A 17,794-nucleotide genomic window follows, 5' to 3' on the forward strand; every position below is an offset into this window, starting at 1 on the left:
AATTATGAGGTTGAGTTGTGAAAATAAACTTGGGTGACGATGTTACTGAGCTTCTAATATGGTGGAACAAAAGTTGATTTTCACAAGATTATGACAAAACTAAACAAATGTATGATATTCTCCCAAACTCAGCAGAGAACCCTCTTGATTTCAAACATGCTACCTGATAATCAAAAGCTCATTGTCAAGTTTTTCAATATCATACTTCATTGAATATATACAAAAGAAATACTCATAAAATGCTAACATGAACGTCCAAATTAATTTAAAATTTTATTTAAATGCGAATCCTGTTGTTGAGAGTCTCAAGATTAAATCTTCATCTTTCCTATGTAGTTATTCAGTTATTCTTGAAACCAAACACATCTATACATGTTTAGTATATCAAATTATAAATGAATTTTATTATAGTTACCTTTTACAAGTTATTGAAATTCATTAAGAACATAATTAAAATTGATAAATAAAAAATTTTGAAAAAGAGTTTCCTGAAAAGCGATAAAAATATATATATTTTTAAATGAAAAATTTATTTACAACAAATCTTAAATATTTTTTAGTAATTGCAACTAAACCATAAGTAAACACAGTTCTTAAATATTACTAAAAAAGAATAAGGTGTTAATTTATCATTGTATTTATGTGAATAGTTTTAATTTATCATTAATCTTTTAATTGGTGCAATTTTACGACCATTATTTTTATTTTGGAGTAAATTTATCATTTTATTTCAAATTTTGAAGCAATTAAATATTATTTAATAAAATTTTCTGTTAAAAACTGTTTTATAATTCAAAAAATAATTTTGAAAATGATATAATAAGGAAAAAAAATCATGAGCTAAAATGTGAAATTTTTATTTATTTATTTTCTTTTGTTATGATATTTTTTAGTAAATATAATATCACGTAATAAAAAATTTTCCTTTTACTTTATTTTATTCTGTTTGATCATGACATTTTTTACTACATGTAATATAATATCATACTTTTTCAATTTGTTTTAATTTTTTCCTGTCTTGATTTGTTTCAAAATATTATTTTAATTATAAATAGTTTCTAATATATATTTTTTAATTATTCTAAAATTTGGAATATAATAACAAATTTAATTTAAGTTAAAAATATAATAATAAAATGACGTCAGTTAAAAGATTTATGATAAATTTAAATCACTAATATAATGATAAATTTGTACCTTAGAAAAACATTCTAGATTTTGTTTTTGGTTTTTGTAATTTTCGTTTTTCTTGCCAACGTGGAAATTTGAACCTTAGAAAAAACTCCTGCACTTTTACATTGTCTCCGACCCGTTTCAGACACTGTTGTTGGTTTTTTGGGATAAGCCTCGATTCGTTTGCACTCTGTTCACTCATCCATGGCAATAACCACGGCATCAGCAGCAGCCCCAAGTCTCTATTATCTCTCTTTTCTCACCCGTCGCAATACCACTCCTTCCTTTTCCTTCCTCTTCCCTAAACCCACCAAACCCTTTTCTCTCTCCCATTCATTCCACTCCCTTTCCCTCACACCCCAAGCCAAAGCCTCCGACATCGACATCCCCTTCTTCGACGACCTCAACCCCGAAGAAGACGTCGTCTTTGACCCACCACCGCCCCCTGAAGGGTTCATCCCACCACCTTATTTCGACGATGGCCCCGAGGAAACCGAAGATGAAATCGCCGCTGCCTATGAGGAACTATACGGCCCAGCCTACAGTGGGGTCTCCGTTTTAGGCAACGATATTTATGTGATGGACTCTAAAGTGAAAAAAACAAGTGCGTTTGGGAAAGTTAAGAGAGAAAAGGTAAGGGATGGGTTTGAGGAAAGAGTTGTTCAAGTTAGGAGAGTTACCAAAGTGGTTAAAGGAGGGAAAAATTTGCAATTTAGAGTTATTGTTGTGGTTGGTGACAAGCAAGGGCAAGTGGGTGTTGGAGTTGGGAAAGCTAAGGAAGTTATTGCTGCTGTTCAGAAATCGGCTTTGAACGCTAGGAGGAATATTGTTACTATTCCTATGACAAAGTATTTGACTTTTCCACACCGGTAAGGAGTTTCATTCTTGCTTTGGTTAATTGGCGCATGACATTTTCTTGGAAAAATTGTGTCTTTTTTTGTCTGTTTAAATGATGTAATTGGCCTTTTTTTTTTTGGTGTTGTTTTGGCGAAAGAGTAAATGTTCTGTCTTGGGGTATAAAAAAAGATTTCTTTTTTATGTTCAATTGAGGTTCCCTGAGTATTTTTTGCTCATTAATTGGATAGGTTAGTAGTGCTTTTCAGTTTAATGTAGTTTTTACTTGTAGTTGTTTATGCTAATTTTTACATAACTCAGTGATTCCCTGTTTTTAGGTTGATTATTGTTTTTCCATTTTGCAAAGATTATGGATAATCTTAGTTTGTTGTATGTAACACCTTTTCAAAATGTTTATGCAGTGAATTTGTTTTAATTTTCAATAGCGGTCTCTTAAACTCTTCCTGTATGCTAATTATGTGCTGTGATCTGTGGATTATATGCATTTTGGTCTTAAGCTCTCTGCTGGACCTGAAAAGCCCTAATTGACAGTTAATACAGCAAATATATCTGAATGATGGTGCTGTAATTCTTGTAATTTCTATGAATCATCTGAGACTTGATAGATTATCAAGGCTTAGGAATTTGTTGAAGCATGTATTGCCTACAATTCTTTTGCAGTTGCTAGAAGTTAGACATTGGGGGCATTCATAATGTTGAAATGTAGGCAAAGATTTCCTTTGGGAAAACCCATCATCTCTATTACAGATCACTCATTAGGATAATATGTATACTTTTCTATAGGAGCTGACTCAATTTAGCCTAGTATAACGGTAGAAGAAGCGATGCCAATATGCTTTTTATTAATGTCATTGGAAAATGGCTGCAGATCTGAGGGTGATTATGGGGCAGCAAAGGTGATGCTTAGACCTGCTGCACCTGGTACTGGAGTGATTGCAGGAGGTGCTGTCCGAATTGTTCTTGAAATGGCAGGTGTTGAGAACGCATTGGGTAAACAACTTAGAAGCAAAAATGCCCTTAACAATGCCAGAGCTACAGTTGTTGCAGTGCAGAAAATGAAGCATTTCCGTCAGGTTGCTCAAGAGCGGGGGATCCCAATGGAAGAGCTGTGGAAATGATGGTACTGGAAGCGTGCTTCACCTATTCCCTCATCCTCTTTTGGCAATGTAGATTCTGTACACGAGGCTTTGGTATGTAAGCCAACCAACTACAAGATTCAAATATTTCTTTTGTTGATTATGATTGATGCTTTGCCTTCTAATTTTTTAAAAAATTGCTTCCAATGAATGTTACTCTGAGCTTCAATTAGAATTTTTCCTTTTCAGTTTCATATATTCTCTGATGTCTGTCATACTCAATTGCTTGAGCACTTGCCATTTATCTTGATATTGGCCCACATTCTTGGCATTGATTACTTAAAAATGATATTTTGAGAGTTAAAAGTGCCTTGAATATCAGTTTATTGAGTGTAGTCTACAAATCCTGATATGCAAAGACGTGCCAGTAAAATGTAAGCATGAGCCAGCCTAACCACTGACTCAGAATCTTGTCCTACACAACCTAATGCTAAAAGTTAAGATTAACACTGCAGTCTTAATTCAATGATAAAACCGGAAGCCATTAGCTGAAGTGTAGCCACCATGACCGTGTCTTAGATGAATTCTTCATTAGCAGAAGCATAGCTACCTAGATCAATTCTTCCTTAAAACAATAGAAAGCAGCAATTGTGAGACTGTCTGCCTCTGCACTTTCATGAAAGGACTCTTGTTAAAGGACCCTTTGTTTTGAATTTATGTGAAATTGCATTCAAAGGTATCTTATACTGTATAGCTGCTGCTGAGCTTATCACATCTTATACTTGAGAGCTGAAACATGGACATTTTTTCCTTCTTGGCTTCTTATTTCTAAATCTCTTATATTGTATGGAATGTTCTCTTCATTTTCATATATTCTCTCTAGTGTTCATTGTCAAACAAACTTAAATCTCTACAACACTTGCAATTTATGTTGACTTGCCGATCGGATTCTTTTGCATTCACAGCCACTGCCATGAAAGAATCTTAAAACTCGTAAATTAAAACTATTGAGATTAGCCTTCTGGATTTATTCTGCATTGAACATAAAACTATTAAGGGAGTGGGACAGTGTCAGGTGCCTGCTCAAGGATTGTTTAAGTTTACAGCCATGTAAAAATTTAGCCGTTCTGTGGGCAATGAAACAAAGTAAACGTAAGAAATATTGCAAATATGTTTTAAGAAACCGCAGCAGAAGGACCTTAAGGTATTAGTTATATCAAGGAGCTTTCTGTTTCAAAATCTGTCCTAACGGTATCATACTTGGTCGACTCATCTAGTTTTGCAGCCTCGTTTGATCAAACAAGCAAAAAAAAGGGTAATTGTTTCTCTGCTCTGAAAACAAGGGAAAAGATGGTCAAAACTGAAATTGGAATGAATATGAGGGCTAAGATGTTATACATCATGACTGAAGTGACCGCTGCCGTCACTTATCTCTGGCATTCTTCCATCTAATGGTCAAAGTAGAAGTAGGTTGGCTGCCATCATCACGGGGCTTCTCCATTGCAGCACTAAGAACAGCAGTTAGATAAATCGTTAACAATGCAGAACCCTTGAATGCCGCATTCAGAAGGATATCTGCCCCTGCACCTTTATAAAAGGATACAACGCCCTCAGTTTTGAAAATTTGTGCAAACGCGTTCAGTGAACTCTTATACTTGACAGCTTCTCCGGAGGTCATCATCATCCTTCTGCTCACTGTATCCATTGGGTAAAAAATCAGCTTGCGACTAGTATTAAACCCAAATTCTACCATAGCCCTGGCCAAATTATTGTCCTGCAAAAAACAAGCATTTTCTAACTATATCATTTATCATATTATTCCTGTAACCACAAACCAGATAGCATTGCCTAATGAAAATATAAGTTCATTTGTTGTTGGGAATAGTCAGCTTTGACAAAAAGAATCAATGACAACATTCAGCATCTTTTGGGAAATGACATTTTGGTAGCGTTTTAGATAATAGTGAGAGACAACAATAAATTGAAACTGCAGTTTAATGACCTCGCTGCCGGTTTTTAAGATCTCATATAATCCACTGACCTGCAAAAGAAGCAACCATAGCCGTTGCCATGGTTTTACAGCAACAGATAGCGCTGCCATCATACCAATTTTAGCAAGTAAAATATTATACCCACGGTACAGTCCAGCAATGCCGTCTGATTTCAGAGTTCTTCTGTAGACATCGAATATACCATTAAACTGCCTTTTGCCCAAGTTGCAGGTAGTTTTGACATCGTTTGCCAGGCGTGTTCCAGCATAAAAAAATGGATAAACAAGAAACAGATTTGCAGTTGCAACAAGGACACCTGCCACTAACATCCGAATATAAGTCCACTGGATATCTTCACGACTTTCAATGTATTGGAAGATAGTAAAAGGTATGGCCTGTAGCACATAAAGGTGTATGGGTTTAACAAATCAAGCAGATTAATGATACAAAATTTCTAACTCCTGAGAATAGAACAGCAACCTATAGGATAACTTGGTGGAAGTTACCTTGTTAAAAACATGTCCCATGGCATTTGCAGTGTTGCCTCTCCAAAGGGAAAAGATACCTTCATTTCTGATCGTTCGAGCAAAGCAGTCAAATATTCCGTTATATGGTTGGCGCAGCCGACCTGACTTGATCATCGCGTTCTGGTTTTGCATCAAGAGCTGCACTCGCTCAAATGGAGCAACTGTTGTCTTCAGAACACCTAACATAGCCAATTTAACTAGAACAGAAGCTTTATTGTTCTCCAGTGGGGCTCCTACAAAAGCTGGCTGCGGCACAGGTTTTACAACAGTTGACGCACAGCCCTGGAATGCTGGAAGGAGTGGACTTAGCGATCTCCAGTTCACTAAGGCACCAGCCCCATGAATATTTTGCATTCTTGGAGTGTAAGAATGCCTGAATGAGAGGTCAGGGTGCCAGTGTATCTTTTGAGATATAGGTGGATGCATTGGCTCATGTTCCATTCTGCAGTTCAATCTTTTAGTCTGCAAAGAAATAATCAAACAGATGTGATTTTTTATTTTAAAACCCCAAAGATATATAGAAAAAATAAAGTTTGAGAAGCGTGACACAAAAATGAATATGAAGCCTCAAAAGGTTTATGGCCCAACTTATTTCCTTGTTCTGTTTACTATAGAGAAAGAGAAAAGGAAAAAATTTAAAGTAGAAAAAAAAAAATGAAGCTCAATACTCATAGCATATTCATCTCCCGCTATAGAAAGAAAACTCTAAAAAAAAATTAGAAATGAAGGCTTCTTACAATCAGTTGCACAGCCAACGTCGAAACAGAGAATAGGAAAATGAAAATGTTCAAGATTTGCTCATCAACAACCCTTTAAAGTACCATTCTAAATCAATGTGACTAGAGCCAATCAAGAATACTAGTATTTTCCTACAAAGCAGCCCATTAACATTCTAAAACTTCTCCTCCTAGGCTAAAATTTTTAGATTAGCTATCTAATAAAGCAAGAAATGAAAGAACAAAAAAGAATTGTGACTTGCATATATAGAATCAATGCAGGCATTTACCAGAAACCATAAAAATGAAGAGAATCCAATAAATTTTATGTCAAGAATCATGAATGACATAACACAACATTTTTTTTCCTACCCAAGGAAGAAATTTTCACGTTCAAAAGACAATGGTGCCCCAAGAAAAATAAAGTTAAAAACCAACAATGAGTTTTCACATAAGATTCAAGTTCAAGAATGTAGTAAAGTAATCTAGTAGTTACATAATCTGGTTATGGAGAAAAGTAGAAGAGAAATTTTTCGATGGAAGTTCTAGATTATTTTCCATTTAAGAACCAAAGAAGAAAATGAAGTGACGAGCAAATATGAAAAAAATACGAGAACCAGTTATCATAGAAGAAGTTGAGCAAGAAAAGTAAAAGAAAGAAAGGAGAGATTACCCAGTTTTCCATCTCCAGGAAAAAGCTCTGTTGCGGTTGTGGTTGGAAATGTAAGGAGAAAGGAAATGGTGTACTTTGCATGAAATGAGAAGTAGCTAAGGGAAAAACCGTTTTTAAGGATACCCCAATACCGCTAAGTTCAACGAATTGCCATTTAACTATAGTAATTAAAAAAAAAACACATTAGAAGAGCAATATAGTATTTTTTTCAAGGAAAAACTTAAAAACATAAAACATTATGCATGGATATGTTACTATTGAATTTGGTCATGGGAGTTATACATGTTTTTGCAGTTTCTAGAAGTTAAAAATTGAATTTAAAAGGATTCATGAAATTGAATTGTAGACAATGCATTTTTTGTAGTCAAGAAATTCTATAGAGTGTTGAATTTTTAATTTTAATAATTAAAGTTTAATTATGATAATTTTAATATTCAAATATTAAAGAGAAAATTCAATATTTGCAAATCTCAAACAATTCAAATTACACATAATTTCCAATTAAGGTGATGGTCTCTTTAATTTCATGTCCATGTTTTCTCGTGTCAAGTAAACTTCAGGTGAATTTTAGAGTGCTTTCCATTTCTATTTAAATTTGATTTAATTCCTTTCCAGTTTCCACCATACATATACCAGATTCAATTTTCTAACAGTAACGCAAGTGATAATGTGGTGTCTAGACTTCCACAGCAATTGTGAAACATAAATCTGGGTTAAACCTTAACCCATGTGTCATATAGCTTACTGAAGAACAACCTATTCTAATGTCAAGCGGTTAAGCTCCATGAATGTAACTCACTTAAACGTCATTAAAATAAAAATTAAGATGCAAAAAGGACGTGCAGTAGACCCAATAAGACCATTTCAAGATTCTCATATGGATCCTATACTAAACCCCAAAGAGAGAATCTATAATCCAACCTTGGTTAAGGATATACCCTTCAAAGTTCAAACCCATTATTTTAAGTTTTTTTTTTTTTTTTAAATACAGTAATCCTGGATGAATTACTAAAAAGTATGCAATGAGGTAACCATCTTTTCTAATTTTATCAAGGCAATATCCTGCATCTTCTGGTTGGCAAAGAGTGCCAATTGTAAGCCTCTTTGGGGTGAACCAGTTTCCCAGAGTTCAAAGCCAACTATGAGATTCGGTCTACACGCAACATTGCCAGTTACAGGCTTGAAGCTGCTTATTCCTTGCCAAAACATAAAGCGTTTTTTTCCCAAGGAAAAGAACAAACAAGCATGACGCTTTTATTCTTATGAAAAAAGAAAGTAGTAAGATGATCCGCACAAAGAAGCATGAGACATCCAATTGCTACGAATTTGTCATTGACAAGTTAGGCATCTTCTTATCAATAACAAGGAGAAATAGTAATAGCATCCAAGGACAGAAATGAATATGAGAATAAATTAATCAAAAAAAATAAATAAATAAAACTGAGGATGGAGCTCTATATAGGTCTCAGTTTTTGCAAATGAATCATCAGTACATGAAATATGAAGTTTTCGCTTCAGCTCCCATGCTGCTCATGCTTCTGCTTCACCAAGAGCAAGAAGAGCAAACAAAAGGAGAAGGAAAAGAAGAGCGACTAATGAGGGCATCTCTGATGTGATTCCATGGAAAGAGAAGGAAGAACCATGATTTGCTCATGCTTCCCTAGTTCCCTTCAACCTTTTCTTCCCATTTCCTCTGTAGGGATGCATCTCATATTGTATCCTCTTATCATCCACCCCTCCTTTGTCAATGACATCTTCTCTTGTAATGCCATTTAAATGTTAATGAAAATGAAAATCATTCTGTTTAATTGCTTCTTATTGTTTATCTCTGACGATCATTTGGTATCAAGTCCATCTCTTGCATTTGACATTCAACGGAAACCAAACCAGTCTGTCAAGAAACCTGCATAAGAAATGCAATCAACCTAATTCAAGGTGTCAGTAAAATAACAATTTCCAACTAGAGAAGATAAGAGATTCAATTTTGTAGCTCCAAATCATGTTCCAATAACAAAGGCCAAACTCCTATGCATCCAATGACTTGCTTGCATAGAGATCGTCATAAGAAAAACCAATCATCCTTGCCTTCTCTTCCCCACCTTGTAAATGCATATTGAATTTGGCCTTTGCATAGAGATCATCATAAGAAAAACCAATCACCTTAGCTTCAAACAGGATGAATATTGTAGCTTGCATAGAGATCATTATAAGAAAAACCAAAGCATCCATACAGCAATTGACATTTTAGAAGACGATTTAAACAGAATTCAGTGCTCCCAACTTAATTACCCTTGCTATCTAAACCATTCTAGAATGCTATGTGTCATAAAGCAGGCAGTGATGCTGATGCAAGCAATTGCAGGTGTATAATCCTAACTGCTAAGTGTTACCCAATGTCAGAGCATATATTACAAGAGCATGCCTTACTGGCTTCAACTACAGAGGACATTATAAATGCTGTAAGCTATAATATTCATCCTTTTTGTGACAAAACACCAAAAGTTTCACTAAGGTGACACCGTTAATATTGCAGAAGCTAGGTTACAAAACCAGTTCCTCTTAAGAGCACAAAAGGAAAACAATTAAAAGAAGAAAAAAAAGTCAGAAAAGCCTGCCTCTGTTTCTCTAGGTATTCAAGTGCTAAAATGCCAAACCATTGAAGTCTGAGGGAATCATGATAATGATGATAAAAACACCTTTGACAATCCAACATAGCTTAATAAGTATACACTGGTCCAATGAGAACATTCAAGCAATAGATAATGCATATATGCAGCCAGCTCAAGATGAAACAATACACATATTAGCAAGGTTTTCTAATGATTATACACAATCCCATAGTTTTCATTAAATAAACGATCAAAACAATAATAACACAAAGCAACCCAAAATCAATGAAGTTAGAAAACAAAAATGCATGTTCAACTAAACAAAAAAAATGAAAATATGGGGATTTAGCATAAAATTAAGAAATAGTACCAGTTAAGAAGGAAGATGAGCGTGATGGTGATGAGAACAAGGAAAGGAACATGAAGCATCAAGGAAGAGTCACTAGACGAGAATGCTAAACCCAACATAACAGCAAGGCAAAGACCCACCATTAAAAATGTTGATTTCAGTGTATTCCATGTGGGACCCTGAAACCAAACAAACAAAAAATCCAAACCTTTTATTAGTAACTACATGAATATACCTGCAAATATATATATACATGTACATGTACACAGAAAAATAAAAGCAGAAACTTTGAGAAGGAAATTGAACCAACGTTGACACCAGGAGCTAAACCTCCATGTAAAACTGCTTTGGCTGATGATAAATCGCCTCCTGCTTACTGTTTCCCTTCCATTTGAGTTTAGTCTAGTGTATCTTTAGATATTGAGTTAGAGACTCAGGCAGCAAAAGTCACCGAATGCCTTAGGCCTACATTAGTACTTGTTTTTACGTTTTTGTCGTCCAGTGGCTGGGATGTTTGCCTTTCACCCAGTGGACCTGGATTCAATCCCCGGCAACAGAAATGTTATTATTTTTTTTAAATCAATGTTATTCATGCAATGTGCATTTTTTTATTTTAAAAATCAATGTTATTCATGCTTATTCATGCAGTGTAGCATAAGAAAAGGTAATTGCCATTTTCAGCTTGAGTTGAGTTGAGCCACCTCATTAGATGGGGATTCTGGATTTTTTTTTTGACTACAAATGACATCCGGCAAAGTATATTTGGAGGAAAAAATATTTCTGGTCAATGAGAGAACATTATATTTATATTATATTGTATTATATATAACAATCCTAAATCTGTAACATTGTGGAGAGAAACTCGACATTTCTTCACACTCAAACACCTCTTTGCAGACAAGGCATCTGGCTGAAACATACATATTGTCAACTTCTTTAGATATGTACATCCATGAACAATTATAAACTTGTTTAAACTGACACCCAAGTCCTAGGGGAAATGTTGTATTTTGGTCCAAAGACAGCTTTTATCAACAGTTTGAGTTGCAACTTTTAATTTCCCATGTAAGTAGGACTTCTCAGGGTTGGATCCTGCTGGAGTAGCCATTCTTTCTCCTTTAGATACTGCAAGAGTGGCTGTGGTTCGTCCCTAAGTTCAGTCATGGCACCACAGCCGTAAGGGCTTGGTCTTTGATAACCAGGAAACAGCTTTTCTCTTCTTGGTTCCTCCATGCCGTAAACAAGGGGAAATCCTGAATGCAATATTGAACTCTCTGTAAACATTGTTGGATTTGAAACAGGAGGAACTCCAAATTGATCAAAAAGACCATAGCGGGAAGCATCAGGAGTTGGAAAGTTCCTGGAGTTCCCGGGAGCATAATAGTTGATAGGCAGTGCATGCCCATTTCCTTGATCAAGATTGCAACTTTCTCTGTATTTACGAAGCCACTCAGAAGAAGTCATCCCGCTAAATGGAGGGTATTTATCCACGAAACCTGGAATAGCAGAACCATAATTAAGTTGGCCATAAGGAGACCAATTGGGGTAGCCACTTATCCTTGATGCATCATAGAAATTCTCTGGTTTATTACTGTACCCTGAGCCCTTCACCTCAGAAAAACTAGATTGAGTACCATGAAACCAAGCAGCAGCATCTTCAGGCAGAAAAGGGGCAGAAGGAGCAGGAGCTGAATATGGAGTAGGTGAGTAATGGTTGGTTGAAACTTCAGATCTTGAAGAAGTGGCAGAATCCTCGGTTTCATGGATGGAGAGATCATTCATGGATGAAGTAGCTATTTCCTCAATAGGGCTTAAGCCCCGTCTATGAACATCACTTCTCCCCTTTTCAGTAATGCTTAAACTTCCTCTGTCTAAAACCCAAGCACTAAGAGAGGGAGGACCAGCAGAGATGGGGACTTCTGAAAACGAGAATGCTGTAGCCTCTTTTACAAAAGGCTCCTGCTGCTTGAAGGCCTTGCTAAGCTTGAAATTAGAGATGTCAGAATGAAAATCTGAGGTATCACCATGGGCTTGGTTTTGGGCTATAAGTAGTGATGTAGCACGGCGCAAACATTCATCAGAAGGAACTGTTTCCTCCTTTTCGTTTGGCGATGCAGGGTCTTTAGCATTACTAATTATCCCATAGAGCGGGGCTGAATTATATCTTGTAAGAGGCTTGAAGAGAATAACTTCTTCCTCTTCCATGGCAACAGATTTCTCATCCACAGCAATGGTGCTTAGATTTTCACTTGCAATCTGTGTCTCACATTCTTTTGTAGCTTCATAAATATGCCAGTGCAGCCCTTTGACATTTACATCAGAATTGGTGGACTCAACTTTTTCTGATTCTCGCCTCTGAGGCATTAAATTTGCATCTTCAGCATAGAATTTCCTTCCCAAACTATCATAGGTAATCCATTTACGGGAACCATTTGATCTGTTTGCAATCTTCAGTGCAGCATTGATTATACGCTTAAGACGGCATTCAGTCCCACTTTCATAACTGTCTATCTGATCCCAGTTAGTTGAGAAATCTAATGAAACAAGTATTTGAGCTAATGGTGCAAAGCCCCTCAACTCATAGTCTTCCCACAATGCAGCTCTTACATGGGACAAAACTTCAACCCCAATATTGAACTGCTTCAAAAGGTCAATAAAAGCAGTAAAAAAAAAAGAAATAGAGCTTTTTGTTTTCTCATCCACCCCATAAGCTTCGACTACATCAAGAATGCTCACCAGCCACTCCACAAAAACAAGAACAGTGGGTAGAAGGGGACAAGAGTCCAAAGGATTTGCCTTCAAACATCTATAAACAAAACGTCCCATGAAAATGAAAGTAGCAGTCAATGCAAATTGTATCAACTCAAGATGTTGCTTATTCTTTCCATCTTTTGACCCTTCCATTTCCGGGCTATTAATTAGATTATGGAAGACAAAGATGAAAATGGAAACAGCTTGAAGAGCACGGAAAGGGCCTGTTCTAGCTGAATCCATAGGTTGATAGGACTCCAAAATGGCTCTTAGTTTTTTATCATCTAAAGCCATCATCATATCCAACACCCTCATGGTAGATGCAAAAGCACAAGGGAAGTCCTCCAAACTGCCTCACATCATAAAGAAGCTAAGAACATGAGAACTTAATTAAAAGTGGAATATAAACACCAAAAAGCTTATATCTTATCCTTAAAATATATTACCGATGGCATCCTAGTTAAGGTAAGAGAAGCAGAAGTCATAAGACATAATGACACTTCCCATCTCTGACTTAACTTAGCAACATGAAGCAAGTTGATAAGCTAACTACATTAAGTTGAGTAAAATTTGCAACGTTGTAATTATAGAAAGAAACCATCAGAAAAAATCTAGCAGTGCTGCTTTATGAGATACCTTATGTTCTAGGGTCATCGAATGTACATGTTTGGAACTTGAAAGTTAATTCTTCATACCCTCTATATGCTTATGCACTAAGGTGGATTTATGCACATGAAAAGCACAGACACGATACTGAATGAAACAAACAAGCATATGGAGCCTTTTAAAACATATTTACATCTGAAATGATCTGTTCAATTTATAGTTACAAGGGTTACCTGGATTCTAAGAAGAAGAAACTTAATGTTCTGATAAGAAGTGGCCAGAAGTTTGTTTCTGCAGAGTGATCAAGTTCACCCTTCAAAGGACAGCCATCTGAAATATTCCTACTTGATTGTGATTTGACCCAGGCATCACTTCTTTCAGAAGGTTTTAAGAAATCAAAGTGGACCTCACTTGAAAGAGAATGTAAATGACATGACCTGTTCTGCAAAATCACAACAACATTTGGAAATCAGAAGTAGGTACGAATACCTAGAGGATAAAATTATTTGCAAGGCATAAGCAAACGGTACAAGTGTTACCCTTTCAAATAGTAAAATGAGATTGTTCCAGGCATCAGGGAAAGGTTCTTTTACAGCTAAACTTCTTACACAGTGGTATAGAGCAAGAAACTCATCACCCACATATGTTGCCAACACTGCCAACTAAAAGTGAACATGATAGATTATATACATAGAAATCAGGAATTCAAATGTTACAAATGCAACTGGGTTCTATATAATTGGCACAGATACCTTGTTCATCAAGATATATCAATAGAGAAAATAAGAAAATACATAAAATACCTGATTTTGGGGGTTTCCACTATCTGGCCAAATTATTGCAGCTTCCAAGTAGTAGGTGGCTGCAACTGACCAGTTATGCTTCTGGACACTAGATTTTTCAAATTGTTCCATATATCTAGCAAGATCCCCAAGACAAACTAAAAAGCGATGACATAAAAAGTGACATTTCTGCAATTTCGTTGGTTCAACAGAAGCAATGTTGCCACCCCTTTTAAACAAGGAAGATTCTTCTGGAAGCCCATAATGCCTTCTGACTTTCACAATCAATTTTTTGTAAAATTCAGTAGCTTTTACAAGAAATGACTTAAACCCTTCTATATGTTTGTCATCAGAACCACTTGGGGGCATTGCAGATGTTGTACCTTCTGAATTAGCAGAGCTTCTTTTTATTCTTTTACGAAACTCATCAATGTGCTTATAGTGTAGCTTCCACAGTGAATATTCAACATCTTGAAGTTCTGTCAGTTCATGATCATTCAAAATGAAACTCTCATAACTTAAACAGACTTTATGGTATAAATCCCGAACATCAGAGTGCAATAAACCTTTTGAGTGGATTAATGCCCACAACTGCTTTTCTATGCTAGCAATCTGAGACCAACACGATTTCAAGAGTCAAAAACTAATTGAAACAAGGGAGAGACTAATAGGAATAGATGATCACATGAAATTGTAGCTCCAAAGATGTACCTCAAGAAGGAAATTGGCTTTTTCTTTCTGATCTTTCAGGGGAACAACCAAAGTATTATTCATGATTATAGCCAGGATCCTTCTTCAATATATTTTTATCTCATCAACTGGACACGCAAATACTTATAGCACATTTGACCTGTCAGTTAATAATGTAGTTCATTAGAAATGAAAAGGAAGAGAAAGAAGGAGAAGATACGATAACAACAACATATGGGCTTCTTTAAAGATAAAATAAAGAATACACATAGGCATCTTTAAAGAGAAAATAAAGAATACAAACTTACATTTTTTATGATATCACCAAAATTTGCATGTAAACTTTAATTATTAGTCCAAACAGGAAGTATGATAATGTATAATTCAAGCTTTGGGAGTCTAGACCGTAATTTTGCAAATATTTAACTAGCATGATCAGTTCTAAATTCCAAACTAGGTTAATACCAGCAAAATGTCTGCTGAAAACTAGATCCGAAAGAATAAGAAGAATGTGGACCTCCAGTAATCTCTATTGCTTGAATGGAACTCAAAACAATAAGGTTTTTAGATTTCACTCCAATCCATGAATCATTTTCCAAATTGTTGTTTATGAAACCCCACACAGAGGTTTTTATTTCTCAAATTCATCCACCAAGCATATCTCAAATCCATAGATACATTGAACCTTTCCCAATTTCAGTACATTTTCTAAATCCATCCTACTACTCATAAGTCATAACAAATCAAATTCACATCTGGAATCACAAATTCTTCTCCCCAAATGAGCCATAAATGGCGCGAAACAACTCTTTGGGATAATGCTTCTTACAGTGGAAAACTTTCTATTTGTAAAATATTGGACTCCTTAGACTAAGAGACCTTCCAAGATTTGAAGTTACTGGGACTTTGAGAGCATATTCTTCTTTTCGGAAATGCTAATATACCTGTCAGAAAGTAAACTGATGTTGAAAGAAATTATTTGCCTCTTTGCCCCCTCATATGTTCAACTACAAACTCACTTACTTGAAATGCAAATAAAGGACTTCATCTACAAAACCATCAAAGTTTCCTTGACATGCATGAGAGAAGACTTCAGATTCAAATAGTACTTCGAGTGAATTTGACACTTCAAGCAGAAATTTGAGAAAAAAATCATCCTAATAGAATGATCTTGGTTCCACAAAAGAATACCACATCCAAAAGCACTAATGCCTCTAAAATTCAACCAAGTTTCCCAGTCACTATCATCAGTGGGGAAAAAAAAAGAAAGAAAGAAAAAGGCAACAATTAACTTGTTTCAACGTGATTATGAATCCAGAAAATTACCATCATCATCACCATGAAAAAAGTATTATAGGTTCTGAAGTGAGAATTGCCCAATAAATGCCCCGAGGTTTTCAACTTTATAAGCAATTATTCTATTAAGCATAAAACTTCTTGTTTACTGGCCATACGGAAAGAAAACAATTAACTACAAGAGAATTTACAGAAATTGCTTAAAAATTTAAGAAGAAAAACCCACATGAAATGAAATTGAGAAACTTCACATCTGCAGAGAGAGCAAAGTCACACCTTTACCGTACAAAACATGAAGTATTAGCAGAAAACAAGAAGGGGAGCAAGACCAGCAACAGTACAAGAAACCACATCAAAGTAAGCAACCAAGAGATAATCAAAGCAAAAGAGCTGAGATCTTTTTTAAGGACTAGAAACCTAAGAATACCATACCTGGAAATGAGAAACCAGAACCAGGAAACCAAAAAAAAAAAAAAAAAGACAGACAGACAAAAGAAAAAAGCATCAACAACAAAACCCCATGAAAGATAGTAACTTACTGCCAATTTTTGGAGAAGAAACTATGAACAAACTAACCAAACAAAAGTACCCATATGGAAGGCAAAGCAAAAGACACAGAGAGAGAGAGAGAAGTTGCGGGGATTGGCAGAGGAAAGAAGAGATTTAGCCACTGTAATGCCCAGTTGTGAAACAGACAAAGTAAAAGGTGGCTGATGATGAGACTCAGGGAAAGACCACTCTAACCCCAGCATTTATGTTTATTGGTTTTTTTAGATAAAAATTTCGTTGGTTTTTTTTTTTTTTTAACATTTCAATTCTCACTAGGAGTATCCGGTCATAGAATAAAAAACCTTTAGAGATAGGAATAAAAAAAAAGTGATTCATACCATCATTATCGATTTTTATTGATTAAATGGAGTATCCCTTGCAATCCAAGCTAACTCCATCTTTTTTCTTGTCTCAGAATTTCCGTTAGACTTTATAAGAATAACAGCATCATCATAATTTCAGTAGATGATTATTGCAAGGTTTATCCCATTACTAGATTGATTAGATTAAGCCTTGGATTAGCATTTGTTTGGTGCTTTTTTTCCTTAAATTAATGATATGGGGCAGTAGCCGCACAACTGCTCATGGTGAAGTGGCTGGTGGGTGGTTGGGGGGTCTCTCGTGTAACTTTCAAATGCAAACAAAGTCGCTGAATGTGACGTTCCTTCGGACAAATATGAATAAATCCTTACAAAAGAAAAAACCAATCTTCAACTAGCCCATTGAGAAATATGCCAACTCAGGTATGAACAAAAATAAATTTGGAAAAAAGCATAAATATAAATTTTGACAAAGAGGACATCACCTTTGACAAAATATTATCCCCAAACAAAAATGCAGAGATTCTAAAGTTTTTCCACAGGAGAGACAATTCCTTGAAAAGTCAAATTTGATAGCCTAATGTATTAATTAACAGTTTTAGAAGAACTGGGGCTTTGTTTTATGGGCAGGTGGAGTTGGGTTTGCCTGCATCAGTCATGGCTGTGAAACCAATAGCAGTATAAAATAAATGTGCTTTAAATAGTTGGTCAAGGTCTACTCTGCAATGTTCAAATCTTCGTGAATAAAGAAGAAGCTTCCTCCTATGTGAATGTCGTGCACGCGTTGGTCTTCTGCAGGCTCATATGTCGTGCTGACATGACATGACCAAT

At 35.6% G+C, this 17,794-nt stretch overlaps 3 protein-coding genes and 1 pseudogene across 8 annotated transcripts; 1 reads left to right on the plus strand and 3 right to left on the minus strand.

The window, feature by feature from the left end:
• The first annotated feature begins 1,211 nt into the window (after positions 1 to 1,211).
• On the plus strand, positions 1,212 to 3,358 carry LOC111275038 (small ribosomal subunit protein uS5c). The gene is made up of 2 exons (XM_022860120.2): positions 1,212 to 2,042; positions 2,897 to 3,358. The coding sequence occupies exons 1-2, from the start codon at positions 1,378 to 1,380 to the stop codon at positions 3,144 to 3,146; spliced, it is 915 nt and encodes a 304-aa protein (XP_022715855.2). The 5' UTR covers positions 1,212 to 1,377; the 3' UTR covers positions 3,147 to 3,358.
• A 1,169-nt stretch (positions 3,359 to 4,527) lies between these two features.
• On the minus strand, positions 4,528 to 7,227 carry LOC111275037 (ADP/ATP translocase-like). The gene is made up of 4 exons (XM_022860118.2): positions 7,012 to 7,227; positions 5,602 to 6,084; positions 5,146 to 5,490; positions 4,528 to 4,878 (listed from the first exon to the last, which is right to left on the minus strand). Exons 1-4 carry the CDS (start codon positions 7,090 to 7,092, stop codon positions 4,528 to 4,530), a joined length of 1,260 nt encoding a protein of 419 aa, XP_022715853.2. The 5' UTR covers positions 7,093 to 7,227.
• Positions 7,228 to 8,302: 1,075 nt separating this feature from the next.
• LOC149511328 (uncharacterized) lies at positions 8,303 to 10,495 on the minus strand (annotated as a pseudogene). The gene is made up of 3 exons (XR_016334069.1): positions 10,280 to 10,495; positions 9,991 to 10,148; positions 8,303 to 8,936 (listed from the first exon to the last, which is right to left on the minus strand). The product of XR_016334069.1 is annotated as an uncharacterized LOC149511328 (transcript).
• A 251-nt stretch (positions 10,496 to 10,746) lies between these two features.
• LOC111275040 (Telomerase activating protein Est1) lies at positions 10,747 to 17,465 on the minus strand. 5 transcript variants are annotated; one of them, XM_022860125.2, is made up of 7 exons: positions 16,634 to 16,768; positions 16,321 to 16,370; positions 14,820 to 14,958; positions 14,130 to 14,720; positions 13,866 to 13,988; positions 13,560 to 13,768; positions 10,747 to 13,069 (listed from the first exon to the last, which is right to left on the minus strand). In XM_022860125.2, the coding sequence occupies exons 3-7, from the start codon at positions 14,880 to 14,882 to the stop codon at positions 11,023 to 11,025; spliced, it is 3,033 nt and encodes a 1,010-aa protein (XP_022715860.2). In that variant the 5' UTR covers positions 14,883 to 14,958; positions 16,321 to 16,370; positions 16,634 to 16,768; the 3' UTR covers positions 10,747 to 11,022. The 5 variants fall into 5 exon arrangements, with proteins under 5 accessions (XP_022715860.2, XP_022715861.2, XP_022715863.2 ...); XM_022860126.2 differs by lacking the exons at positions 16,321 to 16,370; positions 16,634 to 16,768 and adding an exon at positions 17,449 to 17,465; XM_022860128.2 differs by lacking the exons at positions 16,321 to 16,370; positions 16,634 to 16,768 and adding an exon at positions 16,982 to 17,016.
• Positions 17,466 to 17,794: the final 329 nt, after the last annotated feature.

The sequence above is a fragment of the Durio zibethinus genome, chromosome 26 (assembly GCF_047325235.1).
Source record: "Durio zibethinus cultivar Kanyao isolate XHJ-2024 chromosome 26, ASM4732523v1, whole genome shotgun sequence".
Classification (NCBI taxonomy): domain Eukaryota; kingdom Viridiplantae; phylum Streptophyta; class Magnoliopsida; order Malvales; family Malvaceae; genus Durio; species Durio zibethinus.